Consider the following 15071-nt stretch of genomic DNA (forward strand, 5'->3'; position numbering starts at 1 on the left):
AGTGGACTCATACATAAAGGCACATAAAGACTTCTGTCTTGAATACATGGCTTGTCTTTTGTGTGAACTTGGTGGGTGAAAAGGTGGTTCATATCTCAGGTTGAATGACCCCTTCCTGCCTATGAAAATGGGACTATTAAAATTTAGACTTGAATCATGTTCCATGGGGTGAACATCCTCAGTAACAGCCTGAGTACTGATTCGGTAACTGGAGAGAGGGTTGGAGCATCTGCAATGGCTCTATTAAAACTTAAGCACAGGAAAAAGAAGTAGTGTGGACCAAGACTTGGGTTCTTTTTCATCATGTTAGTTTGCTTCAAGAGAACTAGGGTGAAGTTTCTGGAGCATCTGTTTGGCAAAAGAAATAACAAACCAGTGATTGATTGAACTGTTTTGTCCTGATGGATTTCCCCTTTTTGAAAGGAGCGTGGTGTAAAATGCTGAGCTCAGAACATAGTTGCTTCTGTGGAAGGTATTTTAGGTATTAAGTGGAAATGCATTGAATCTCATGCAAGCACTTGACTGTGCCCACTCTTGCATATTTACTGTGTGAGGGAAGATCTAGTGTGAAGACATCACACTGCAGGGTAGCAGAAAGATTGCATATGTATGATGGTACATGTCTTTGTTAGAAATTAGGATAGGGAAGTTAAAATTGAGTTCTTAGATTGGTTGTCATATGGAGTAGTCTGTAGGGGTTTGATAGGGGTTCTCTTGTTTGGTTTTTAATTGTAGTTACTGGTATGGTAAGTGGTAGAAGTTACACTCATGGATTTTTCTTGAATTAAGCTTTATTAAGAGTTCTGTCTTTTGAAAACAGAAACAAGTGCAGTCATTTAACTTCAGTTTTTACCTGATGCTCTGGATCAGTAAGTAGGCTGCTACAGTACCATTGTCTGGTTATTGCTTTTTTCAGTAAATCTGAATACACACAATGCTCATATCTAGTTAAATTTCCACAAGGCTGTTACACCAGTTGCACAACTGTCAGGTTGTTTTTATAGGAAGTTGTGTATTGGTAATAGTATTCTCTAAAAAATGGTCAGTCTATGCCTAGCTTTGATGTTTTTGCTTGAAGCATGCTTCTGTAGTATTTCTACACTGCTGTGAATCAGTTATTCAGAAGAAAGTGGGAATTGTCTTTTAAAAAGCCAAGCTAATTACTGAAGGAGGCTTAATGTGAAGGCTCCGAGACATAATCTTCTTGTGTCCCAACTAACAATTGCTTTGTTTTTAGGTGCCTTAGCTGGACCAGTTGTTGATCCACATGTGACAGCAGTTTGGGGGAAGAAGGTTGCACTGAAATGCATAATTGATGTAAATGAAACAATAACACAAGTTTCTTGGGAGAAGATATATGGGAAAAGTTCACAGACTATTGCTGTTCATCATCCTGAATATGGAATATCTGTTCAAGGAGAATACCAAGGAAGAGTGGCATTTAAAAACTACTCACTTACTGATGCAACAATCATTTTAAAAAATGTAAGCTTTTCTGATGCAGGAGAATATATTTGCAAAGCAGTTACATTCCCACTTGGAAATACACAGTCATCGACAACTGTAACAGTACTGGGTAAGTCAACTTCTTTATGAAAGAAGGTGAAGTTCTGCAGACTTACTAATAAGTTGTATTTTACCTTTTAACACAAAGAATATGCAAAATATGTATTTGCTGGTCTTCTATTACAGGTATCTTCTTGTTCTTACTAATGTCATTGAGAAGTCTTCTTTTAGGTCTTGCTTGTTTAGAACTTGCTCGTTGATTGTCTAGATATTAAAAGATAAAATAACCAGTTCCTATTTAAGTGTTGTGCCAATACGAACATTTAATGGCTTTACAACTTTGACTGGGCAATGCTGATACCATGGGCTCGTGTGTGTGTGCTGAGAAGCTGCTGAATGCTGCTTTAGCTACCATGGTGGGTAAATTCCCTTATAAATTCCCTCAGATAGTGCTGTGGGTAGTCACCAGTTTTCAGGAAAAAAAAAGTGTTGTTTAAAACCTGCTGATGACCAATTGTCTCAGTGAAATAATCCATCGTCTGTAATGAGGTCAGTGTTCTAAGAGAGGTGGCAGATGCTCCATGCCTAGAAACATTCAGGGTCGAGTTGGATGTGACTCTTAGCAACCTGATACAGGTGAAGGGGGATTGGACTAGATGGCCTTTAAAAGGTCCCCTCCCGCTCAAATTATTCTATAAATGTGTTGCTAACATGGTAACTTAATGTAGCTGCTTGGGGCTGGTGATGTAAATTGTTCTTTGCATAGTATAAATGTGTAAAGCAAAACTGTCTAGTTGCCTGCTGGGAGCTGTGGGACGAAAGAGGCAACTTAAGCTCTTGACTGGTTGTGGGTGGTCATAATGCAAAGCTTTCATAAACTTGGGTTTTCACTGATGCTAATTTAGTCTCTCTTGTTGAGGGTTGAGTATTGCTGTCATAAGGAATTACTACTGAAGCACAGGTAGACTTAGGTGGTAGTGCAGTGTGAGGTAAAATGATTACCCTGAAACTTGAAAACCTATTATTGACTTGCCCTCTCCTTGTAGTAGTATTCCTTCTTGTAGTAGAGAAAGGTACTTCTATATCTACTGCAAGTAGTCATGGTAATGTCTACATCTGAGGTGGTCCTCAATGACTGGTTTTGTAAACAGATAGTAGAGTACTCAATAAGATTAATCAGATGGCTGTTGCACAGCATGTAAACTGGTTTTCACCACAAGGTGGGGCAAAATAAACACATCAAAGCAACTGGCTTAACCCCATTTGAAGCAAGTAAGTTGACCAAAATTCTATGTGATGTACAAAGCATGTAGTTTTATGGCTCTCTTTTCCATGTACTGCAAGTGGCCGTGGCTGTGGTTGTTGTAGCAGTCTTTTGACTTCAGGTTTCCACGATTGTACCTTACCAATATACATGGGAGGTTCTTACTGTTCTGCCTCATCTTTTCGAGTCAGTTCCCAAGATTTTTTTTTCAGATCGTATTACTAGTTGTGTCCATTTTGTCCTTGAAATTTCAGGTTCATGGAGAACCTGAGGACACACTTGGAAAGCAAATGTATGTCCTATGTATTTATTATTCTGCATTTGAAAATGTGGAAGGACCACAATTTGCTTGATTAGATATATATTATAAAAAATTGCAGTTTTAATGGAGTAGGAAAAGTATTTGTCAGGCATAAAGTGCTTCTGATCGTAGGTTATTTTTCATAGTTGATGCAGATGGTTACCATTGTTGTTAAGCCTCTCAGTGACTTGATATCAATCTCTGAATTGGAAAGCCCAGCTATTATTTGCAAAGATGCCTTTCCATCCTAGTTAGCAGCAGCTTGGTTTGCATGTACAGCTTGGTAGCCCACCCTCAATTGGGCTTCCACTGGCCACAGAACTTACGTATTTTTCTGTCTTTCTGGAAGCCTTTTACTGCACTGAAATGCAGACTTAAAGAGTAAAAATATTGGGAATTAATGATTTTTAGGATATGCATGTAAATGAATAAGTTGTCAGCTTTGCTGTCCTGAGCTCGGCAATTCCAAGCTCAGCAGAGTCGTAAGGCATGGAATAGCTGTAATCAAATTTAAAAGTTGATGTAACTTTAAAATCCAGCTTTAGTCTGACTGCATTTTCCCACTGGTCTAAAAAACTCTCCCTTAAGTGAGGAGAGAAAAGTTCCTGTCCTAGGGCCGAAACTGTTTCCAATCCAAGCAGCATTGCCTTTTTTCCTAGTCTCTAATCTGTTCCTATTTAGCAAAGAATTATTTTCCTTCCCATATGTAGTGGACATGCTTCATCATGTAGTAGGTGCTTCTACACTGTAAGACAGAGACACTGAAGACAAACGGAAGAAAAAAATAACTACAAGATAAAATGCCCTTTGTTTTGCCACAGTATACTGATCACCATGTTTAGAACTTCTCTTATGGTTCTTAAGCGTAGCAAACTTTCCACATTTGGTGACTTTGCTTGCACCCAGTTTTCTTTGTTTAGTGCCCCATACTGTCTTAAAGAAAATGCATTTTAAAACAAGAGGTTAAGACAGTAAAAATATGAAAATGCTTTTAGGGTCAAATAGGTATATTGAACTTGTCTACAATGTTGTTTCTTCAAACTTAACTGCATTAAACTAGAGCAAAAAATCACAAATAGTTTTGTGGCATGCTGTTTTTTAAAAGACACTGACCAAATGGACCAAAGTGGTGTTTTGAGGCAGAAGAGACTGATTGTGACAGGTCAGCTTGCACAGCTGACATAATTTTTATGTTGCCAAGTTGAGTGCTGTACGTGACTGTTTTAAATACTTGGTTTGGCTTGACTCTGCTGTCTTGCCAAGTCAGATTTCTCAACATGGATATCGATAAAGGAGGTCTTGTTCTTCTGCAGCCTGGCTCTTACCAATGCTGCAAGTGAACAATGAGCTGTGCAGGTGAGTGTCAAAGGTGTAAGTCTGTCACCATGAATAGATCCCAGACACTCTCATGTAGAAATTCTTAAAATTAGCAATCAGAAGAAGTTGCGTGTCAGACAGTATAGAAACTGGATCCTCTCAGATACTTCTAATAAAGTAATGATGGTTAAAAAGTGTCTGAGATATACACATTAAGTACCACACAACATTCTGGGTCAAGAAAAAGTATCAAGTAGATAACAAAGTTATCTGGTCTGACTGGTCTTATAATGAACAAACAAAAAAAAAACCCAAAACTGCAAAACCAAAACAACCTAAAGTCAATAATTAAGGATTAATTATCCAACAGGATAAGGTACACAGAAATATAAAGCTGCTGGTTTTGAAGGGAGAGAAAATAAAGGCTAGAAATACTGTTTTGGAAAGAAGTTATTCAAGTAAATGTCAGTTGCAATGAAGAAGGAACATTCCCAGTGTCATGCTGTTGCCAAGGAATTAGTGAATTTAATGGCAAGAGGAAATAATCTTGTTTGTGTTGTAATCATTCCAATTTTGTCCAGACCTCCTGTGCACAATGGCAGAAGAAAAGTTTTAAAACTAACAGCAACAGCTGAAAAAGGCTTATGAAATATTTAAAATCAAGAAGAAACTTTGAGGCCTGGAAACTTAATGCAATAAGATTTAAGGCTCTTTCTTGTTTGAATGCTTTATTTTGATTTTCTGTGAAGTGTAAGGACTTGAGCAGGGAGAGGTCCATGTTGAACATAAGATGAAGGTAGAATAAGTAGGGTTAAATTAGGTAATGGTCACGAGTGAGTATGTGCAATTTAGGTGAGACTTTAAATATCTTTATAACACAAATGTGATTCATGCCATAATGTTGCTTTAGATTTGTGTGACTATTCTTCTAATTTACATGAATGAAATGATCGATGGGCAGTGACCTCTGTCCATTCAGTCAGTGTATCTACTCAGTTGATGATTTAAAGGCAGGGCAGAAACCATCACTGCCCTTGAACTCTTACACTGTGGAAGCAGGACTCTTCTGCTTTTGGATCTCTGTGGGATTGGTGGCTTCCTTTCCCAAACAAAGCACTTCACCATCTTTTTCATTTGACCTGAAAAGAGCATAATGTTTCTACCGAATGGGTGAAGCAGCTTCTCTAATGCTCTCCCAGCTGCCTTCATGTGTCCACCACCAGCACTGTGAGCAATGAAAGTCTGTAGGACATGTTTCAGTATGATTCAGGTGGCACACTGAATGCTCCAGGGATAAAAGGGGACTGCTGCAAGAGTTGGTGCATGTAGAAGTTACACTTTCCAAAAAAAAGGTAAGAAAAAAACTACCACAAAAACCCCTTCCAAACTCCTTCTTTTGGGTAATCCTTTATCCAAATGGAAAGTGGTATAATTGTTTCCCATCAAGAGAGGTGAGGTGCCAATGGCCCCTTGTCATTATGGATTCATTTGCCGGATACTTCTCTAAATCCATGAAGGAAACATCTAGAGAGGCTGTAGAATATATATATATATATATATATATATATGAGATCTCTATACATGTAGAATATATGTAACATGTAAAATAACTAGCTGGGTTTCTGCTGGTTTTGCTACAGTTGCTGGGACAAATGATAATTCTGAACGATAAACTATAGAAATAAGGATCCTGACTGCAGTTTCTGTCTGCTTTTTAGTATGTGGCTATTTAGTTATCTTGTAGTTGGTGTGTAGTCCAAGACTCATAATTAATGGGAAGATGTGACAGTAGAAACCTAAACACTTGTGAAATATAAAAAAAACCCTAAAGCACTGAAACACATTAGATTGGGAATAAGTATTTTATGGAGTTGAATAGTTTTGAATAGTTCAACTTTGTGTCTCGTTGACAAGCGTAAAACTAAGTATTACATAATGAACTAGCTTATCTCACAAATATTTGGTACCACTTGAGAAATAGGCTTTTTTCCTAATAATGATAATCTTAGCAGAAAGTGGGCTTTTTTAATTAGTCTATCCTGCTTTCTGGCTACTGTCACTTAATACTTGTAGACTTTTTTTTCTAAAAGAAGAGAACTGAATAGTCTGCTTTAGATCTGGAGATCTCTGGTACCGTAGTTAAGAGTTCTTGTTTACTTATGTGTCCCTTTACAAAGAGGTGGAAGAAAAATTCTGCAGCTAGGTACTTTTTTTATCAGAGGAATAGAATATATGAAACTTTATTTCCAGCTGAAATTCTTTGACTCTATATTGCTGGCATGAAACGCTACTGATAGTTGCTTATTTAATTGATTTCACTGTACAGAGATCTCAGGCAGGGAGTGATACAGCAAAAATTAATATCTTTATGCTTATAGAATTCTAAATGTAAATTTAAGTGTTTACATCTGCCTTTTATTAGTACTACAGAAGCTACTGAAAAAGTTACAACTAGTTATTTGGGGAGAACAAACATGGAAACCAAACTGTGGGTGAAATAACAAAGCTGTGTACTGTCAGGTTCTCCATATTAGGTTTTAAAGGCCTTTTTTTTTTCCAGATGATAGAATGCTCCAGGCTTATTGCAGAAAGCTCTAGTTATTGCTAGTGTTGGAGAGCAGGGAATCAGATTTGAAAGAAGCTCCATTAGAGATGCTTCAGATATAGGAGAGTGAGTGTAGAACTTGGCATAAAACCCCTGCTGTTGGTTTATTTACAGTAAGGTCACTAACAAATCACAGAGGGTAAGCATTCAGAGAAACAAAGTAGAAAATAATTTGCTCTCAGTATTGGCCCAAAAAACCTTCAATTTCACGGTGATTTATATTCTTTAAGCTCTTCCAATCATAGAACAGAAAAGACATTTTTATAAGGTTATCTGTTTAGTAGCTGCCTTTCCCTTTAGTGTAATTGAGCAAATAATAAACTACTTTCTTCAGACATGAGCAGTGTTAGATTGAGCAGAAAACAGTCACAGACTGATCCTGGCACTGAATTCACTCCAGCTGAAAGAAAATATTTGATATCCAGCTATCTTTGGAATGTATAGGTAGTTGGAGAAGTATCTTGCCAGATGTGGTGATCTCTGCTCTATTTCATTTCAAGTTGTGTGCGTGGCTCAGCTTCAACTTCTGGGAAAGAAATTCCATGAACTAAATTTTTCCTTCTTGTCCTGAAAGGCACAGAAGTTGCAAGACTTGTCTTTGCTTTGTGATTAGTGAGTGCTGGTCCACTGAGGTGGATTCTGAAGAATTATGGTGTGTAGGGACGACCTGCCCTAGAGGACTCCTAGCAGCCTGATAAGAGCAAGAGACGAGCATTATGTAATAGGCTGCTACTCTACTGCAAAACCTGTATCTTACAATGTTGGTGACACAAATGGGCTATTCTAAAAAAGCACAACGTTGGTTTGTGTCTGAAGCATCAGATAGTATTTCTGGCTTAGACTGCAACTGGTGGATGGCTTGTATAGGGCTGAAAAAAAACCCTGTTAAACGAAAAAGGAATTTTTTCAAAACTTTTCAGTCTACAGCCCTCAGCAGTAGACTTGTACATAAGGAACTAAACTTCCTTTTATAGTGAAGTGTGTTGCCTAAATCTGCAAAATTTTGGGGTGGTTTTACAACGAGGTCACATCCTCCCATGTGTCTTGGGTGTAGTACTGAGTTCAGACTTTTTACTTTTATAGGGATTCATTCACCAAAATATATTTTTGTGAATAGGCAAGAATAGGCAGAATTTTATTAATAATTAAAAACAATTTCTTTGTGTATCAAAACCATGTAAATTTTATATAAAATTACATGCACAGTATGTATTTGCACATACACAGTAGACTCTATATTCAATGTGTGGCGTGTGTATATAGAATAATGCTTTTTTGGAGGTTGAGTGTCCTTTGCAGCATGGAAGTCATTTATATTGTACTGATGAACAAAAGCTTAAACTCTTAATGTTGGGTGTTAAAACACTGAGGTAGCTTTGAAATGACATAAACTGGTGGTATAGATTAATACTTGAATGCTTGAAAAGGCAGCAGAATCTAAGCTTTTTGAAAAGAAATTGCAGTGTAGTTTGAACTTAATATTTTAAGCTGTCTGTTGTCAGACACTACAACTGGAGCACTGTAGTTGGCGTTTTGGACCTATCCACACTGGAATTCCCTGTCAGTGCATTAAATGTAGTGAATGAACAGCTCCAAACTTGGATGAGCGGACAAAGGTGAATAGTGTCAGCGGGCAAAATCTTCATAAAGCAATCACCTCTGAGCTTATTTCTGGGATATCTGATTAGCCTAGGCTTTTGCAAATGGATTAGATTTTGTTTGACTCTTCCACAGTGACAGTTTCAAAGATGTGGAGTCTTTCTTGTCTAAATTTGCTTTTTCTCCCCTGCCTAGTTGAACCTGTTGTGAGCTTAACGAAAGGACCAAACCCTCTAATAGATGGTGCAAACTGGACAATAGCAGCCACTTGTACAGCAGCCACTGGAAAACCTGCTGCACAGATTGACTGGGAAGGAGGCCTTCCCAGTGGTTTTGGTCAAAACAGAACCACCTTTGCTCCGTTTCCAAATGGAACAGTGACAGTTGTAAACCAGTACGAGATTATCCCCACACGGTTTGCAAGAGGAAGACACATAACTTGTGTTGTGAGGCACCCTGCTTTGGAAAAGGAGATCCGATACCCTTATGTGTTGGACATACAGTGTAAGTATTCTGTAAGGTAGTTGCTGCTTGGTGTATCTCTTACAACCACCCTCTTAATTCAGTGTATACCTTCCACAGGAAGGAGATGAGCACTTTCTGCTTCAGGAAAATGAAGGAAATGAAAACTCTACAGAAATCTAAGCTGTGATTGAGGCAGGTCAGGCAGGAGTAGAAACCTGGGGTCTCTGTTTTGCCAATGAAGTTATGAAGCTAAAATACTGTTATGTTTGTTTCTGTTGTTTGTTTGGGATATTGAATCATGGGTAAACATTATTATTTGTGTTTAAAAATAAAATGCAAAGATTACTGACAAAATAACAAACTCAGTTGATCTGTAAGCTCTTTATAGTGTCTTAATTTCAGCAATAGTAAAGAGAATTTTAATGAAGATTCATGTTTGAGATGACAAGTTGAAAGCAGGCCTTATGGTCAGTAAGTTATTTTCAGATTAATCACTAAGCTTTGTCCATTCTAATTAGCATAAAGAAACAGGAACATAATACATACATTCTTAACATTTGATATTCAGCTTCAGGTTGCTTATATAATCGAAATGTGTGCCAGGTTTGTTTAACAAATGTGTGGCTTTAAAACACATGAGATGGCTTACAGTGCTGCTTACCTAAAACCAGTTAAGACAAACTTTAGTCATGTGACTCTTTTTTTGTTAGACAGTGCATATGCGACCAAAACCAAATATTTTCAAGTTGTTCTTTTATTATCCTGTCTCAGCTGTGTGCTGCTTTAAAGTTCCTAAATCATAGAAGTCTGTCAGTTCAATTAGAAGAAATGTAGTGGCTGGAAAAAGTAGACTTGCTATTTTTGTTTGGCTAGAATCTAGTTTTTATTCCGTTTAGTAAAGAATCACTTATTTTGGCATAAAATAGTGATTAGTGTTGCTTTATTTTACCAGTCTTGAAGTTACAGATTGAAGTGCCATTGATACAGAAATAGAACTAAAGGTGTTTTTTTCCCATCATTGTCTCAAACAGTGAATAAGAGAATAAAGTTTCATATTTAAAGTGAAATGAGGATGCAAATTGATCTTAAATATTTTTATCTGAAATTAGTGTTAAGGCATGTTTCAGAATTTCTAACAAAATGGTATAGTAACACAGCAGCAAGTGAGAAGCAGTGTGTGTTCCTCAGTCTTCCCTGACACAGCTTTTGCCACTGCTCCTCCCTCACTGCTGTAGGAGCTTATACTAAATCATACTCTCTGTTCTGTGGCTTCTGAATGTTTCAGCTGGGTGTCTCTGGCTTATCTGACATCACCTCCTTGCTTTTTAGAGCCTTAAAAACATAATTCTACATATTGGTGCCAGTGGATAACTTAATCATTATAACTGGCATCTGTGAACTCTTTAGTGATTTCCTAATTACCTGGTTTTTCCAAAGGCTATTTCTGACCCTTTGCTGTATCTTTTTAGTGAGAAGTAGCTCGAAATTACCGTTCCTCACTTCCCAAAAGAATGAAATGGATTCTTTTTTTCTGAAGTCCTCTCACTTCCCCGAGGTGTTGTACGGTTGCTGAAAACATGGGGAAAGTTGCACTGATAAAAACAACTTGTTCATTGCTACATAAATTATGCTGTAGCTTGGAACTGCATTGCGTTCTCTGTATTTTGGTGGTCCTGGTGGTCTTTAAATTAAAAGCAGACAAACAATAACGAAAGCACACATCCCACTTCCTCCCTCCCCTCCAAAAAAAGAAAAAAACTCAAAAAACAAAAAAGCCCCCTTCTGCTCCACTGATCTGACCATTAGACACAATTCACTCTTAACAAAAAAATTGTGATTGATAGATGGAATCTTTTTTTGTCAGATGCCCCAGAAGTTTCAGTAACTGGCTATGATGGAAACTGGTTCATTGGAAGAGGGAACGTTCAGCTCAAATGTAATGCTGATGCAAATCCATTACCTATGGAATTTATGTGGATCAGGTAAATATTTATATAAAGGGACTTGCCACATGATTCAAGTGGTATAATTGCTTAGCTTACAGTAAATGCATGTTTTGAAAACAAAGAGTATATGACTTATATTGGGTTGTAATGGTTTTATCCAACCATTTAAAAGGAGAATACAAGATATGTGTATGTATGAATATGGGTGGGTGGATATCTTGTAAATTTACATGCCTGAACAGTTTGTCATTACTCTCAGGGTAAAGTCTCTTTAGTTACTCAAAGTAGACTAAACTGTGTATGCTGCAGCATGTAGAACAAAGACCAGTAAGTCTAGTAGGGATCCAACTATTTTTTTATTAGTTCTGTTTTATCGTCACTGAGAGTAGATTGTAAACACTGGAACAGACTTTTCTGTATCTGCATTTTAAAATCTGAAAATTACAGTTGTGATGGCTTACTGAATTACAGAATTTGTCATGTTTTTCAAAGTGCTCAAGTAGTTGCCAATGAATCCATCATGATGGAAACTAGGTCTTGAACATGTGTCTAGTAAAATAAAAAATTGAACATAGCAGCCACACTTCATGAATATGTGAATTAGGTAGACCCTACTCTGAAGTGTACTGCTTGGCTTTTGCAGCCATGGCTGTACTTTGTGCAAGAGACAAAGGAGGACAATAAAAGCAAGCACAGATAAGTCTTTCCTGTGAAGAAAAAAAAAAATAAATAAACTCAGCCCTTTTAGATTTACTTGCTGCCTGTAGAAAAGGGAATAACTTTCCTAAGGATAGTGTGAATTTATTTGTAACTGTTATAGTGGCTTCTCTTGGTAAATATTTGGGAATATATATTTATTTGAAGCTGTAATCAATTTCCCTACCTTCTCAATGGTGGATATAACTTAATGTAGAGGAAGAGTAGTCATGACATGAATTGAAAATGTTGTATTGATAAGTTTGGAGTTGCTTGATGGCAGTATTGCAGGAAAAGAAAACATTACTATAACTGACTCAATCCTAAAACCAGCCACTGAAATTTTCAGAGTGGCATGGCTATGCTAAACTAACTTTAGTAAAATGTGTGCTTTACCTACTGCTACAGTAGACTGCCATGCCCATCCCAGGTTTAGCTCAAAATCAGCATGGTGAGAAATTTCAGCACATAAAAATTCCTATGTTCAGAAAAGCTTGCCAGGCTTGCAGCTAAACAGCAGTACCACTTGTTTCTTCAGATGCACTGAGTTCTCAGTTCTCTCATTTGAATTTGAGACATATGTAAAAGCTAATCAATACTACCTCTGTCTGAAATTCCAGAGGAAATAAACATATTTAAATACATTTAAAGCACTTCAAGCTTCAGAGGTGACTTTTATACTTCCTAAGGTTAAAATGGAACCAACTTTTACAAAAAAGCTGATTCTTCTGGAATAAAACTGGTGTACCTTTTTGAGCAGGAACAAAACCTATCAAAGAAGCTGCAATATTGTGGTGCATGAGGAACTTCAAGTGTGTGGGGGGGTAAATCCATGTAAGAAAAGGGTAGCTTGAGTATTTAAGGAACCAAAAAGTAGCTGTGTTGAATTGTGTGCTGTCTTACTGGTGTCCAATTATAGTAGCTTCTAGAACTACCATACCAAAAAATGGTATCTCTTGAAATCAAAGATGACACTGTACTTGCTGGGATAGTGATATTTTCATGGTCAGTAATTTTAAAATGTTGAATGTATGAGAATTTTATTAGCGTAGACCTGGCAAACTGATTGGCTGTTGTATAATGTTTCTTGAAATAGATACTTCTGGTAATAATGAATTAAGGATCACTTTTGTCAGCTTTAATATGGCTGAGGCAGTTCTGGGCAATAATCACAGCAAAGCAGTAGGAATTTGGTCTTCAACCTACATATGTTGGAGATCATTTTTGCTGTTAACTATGGGGAGGTTTGGGTTTTTTTTTTTAATCAAGTACCTATTTTAAGGTGTTGGGTAGCTTTTTTTTCAATGCTGTTTATAAAAGCACGCTTTCTAAATGCTTTCAGGGTACTGTGATCTGGTGAACACATGCTTGCATATTGATTTAGGCCTGGTTAGCTGTTAATAGATATTTAGATAAAACATGGGATGCAATGGCATGAAATTACACAGGTGTTTAATGGGCAGTTGGCAGCTCTGTTAAAATAGTTTCAGTGCTTTTGCCCTTTCCCCTTTCTCATCATGTTTACCCAATTGTTACTGCAATCTCAGGCGCAGTGGTACAGGGAAATTGATAGAGTTGGAAAAGCCAGTTGACCAGAAACAAATTTTTTTTTAACCAGTTGTTTCTTCAAATGTTCTCCACATTCTGTTTCAGTGCTGTAATTTGGATAGAGAAGTGATGAGGGATGAGAAAAAGCAGGTCAAGAGAGGGGGAAACTGCTTGAACTCTTGCTCAGAAATTCTAGTCAAAATTAAGCATGTATGGACAGAAATATTTATTGTGATAGCTCAACTGGATGCAAAAGAACAGGCAGATAATCCTGACAGCAGTATAAGTGCTTCTTAGTTAGACTGTTAGTTTTTAGAGCTTGAGTTGGCTTGTTCCTTCAAGTTCTTTTGAGATAACGTTTTTTAGCTGTAGTAATCTTCACTTGTAGACAGCTTGCTAGTGCCAGCAGACTTGACATTTAAAGGATTTGGCACAGAAATTAAAAACTAAATAAATGTTCAGGTGTACACTGAGAACGTCCAAGAAAAGCCCACTGACAATGTCAGAGCACAGTGAAAAGTTCACTTTACAGGCTATTACAAATATTATTTTAAACTGTTCTATTTAAACTAGTTGTAAGATTCACATTTGAAATATAACTGTTTTTCTAGGTTGGATGGACAGTGGCCTGAAGGATTGCTGTCTGTCAACAATACTCTGCAGTTCAGCAGCCCATTGACTTATAATTACACTGGGACTTACATCTGTAAGGTGACTAATTCACTTGGTCAGAGGAGTGATCAGAAGACTGTCTACATATTAGGTAAGTCTTACTTCTCAGCAAAGACAGTGTGTTAACTGTGTTTTGGTCAGTGGTTGAATTAACAAACTGAAGAGCCAGTTGATGCATGAAATATTTACACATTTTGTGTGAAAACCTATTTGAAGTATGGATTTAAGAGCTATAATACAATTTGGGAAAATTAATAATTAAAAACATGTAGTAGAAATTCTTAAAGTTGAGGTGCTTCTGAAATTATTACTTTCTCTTGGTAGGTGAACTGAGATTTGTTTCTTACAGTGTTAACCTGTGTTTGACAAGATATATTGACGGCAATAAAAACAGCACCTTGTCTGTAATAAATTGAAAAAACAGATGTTGTTGGGAGGGGATGAACTACATTTAGGAAAGTCAAAGGTGCTCTTCTTTAAGGCAGTTAGGGTTATGTTCTGAATGTGTTTCACATCAGTTACTCATCTCATTTTCTCAGGAATCATGAAGTTAAAGTATCTCATGCAGAACTTGCTGGTCTACTTAGTATAATATAGCAGAGGTGTGTGACTGTTTAGCATCACTGCTGTTGGAGCCCACAACCTTGTATCTGTTAACACGGTGTAATTAATGTTTTACTATGACACCTTCTTTGTGAAAAAACAGCTTGACTTATGGTATATGTGAATGGTGCCCTACAAGTGTGAAAAAGCTCTCTAGGTTTCCATAATGGATTAGGAAAATTAGCTAATACGTAGCTTGATCAATAAATGTTAATGTCATTTTTATAAGGAAGATAATACAAACATGAAAATTAAAATCTTTTCAATAAGTTATTGACATTTGCTGTTTCAATAAGGGAATTAAGTGTCAGAGTGCATGCTGGCATGGATACAAACATAGATGACTCCTTAGTAAGAACTTAATATGAACACTTAAGAGTGGAGATGAGAGTGAGAACGTGAAACTAAAACTTAAGGTCCAGAATGTTTCAAGCCACATCTGTCAGAATTCATTTTTGATAGTTGTCTGCATCTTTAAAACAAATGATGGAGTTGCAGTCACATTGACATACTAGCTTTCCACAATGGCCTACATTGTAGTTAAGTTCT

At 37.0% G+C, this 15071-nt stretch overlaps 1 protein-coding gene across 13 annotated transcripts in view; it reads left to right on the forward strand.

The window, feature by feature from the left end:
- The window catches only part of NECTIN3 (nectin cell adhesion molecule 3), a 120324-nt gene that overhangs the window by 18718 nt on the left and 86535 nt on the right, over window positions 1–15071 (forward strand). For all 13 annotated transcript variants that reach the window (XR_004355029.1, XR_004355028.1, XM_032677762.1 and 10 more), the window contains 4 exons: window positions 1238–1576; window positions 8788–9096; window positions 10922–11039; window positions 13859–14010. Coding sequence is in view for 11 of the 13 variants with exons in the window: in XM_032677762.1 (XP_032533653.1) it covers window positions 1238–1576; window positions 8788–9096; window positions 10922–11039; window positions 13859–14010 (918 nt within the window). In the remaining 2 variants the exon portion in view is untranslated. The remainder of the gene's footprint in view (window positions 1–1237; window positions 1577–8787; window positions 9097–10921; window positions 11040–13858; window positions 14011–15071) is intronic.

Source organism: Chiroxiphia lanceolata, chromosome 2, assembly GCF_009829145.1.
Source record: "Chiroxiphia lanceolata isolate bChiLan1 chromosome 2, bChiLan1.pri, whole genome shotgun sequence".
NCBI classification, from domain to species: domain Eukaryota; kingdom Metazoa; phylum Chordata; class Aves; order Passeriformes; family Pipridae; genus Chiroxiphia; species Chiroxiphia lanceolata.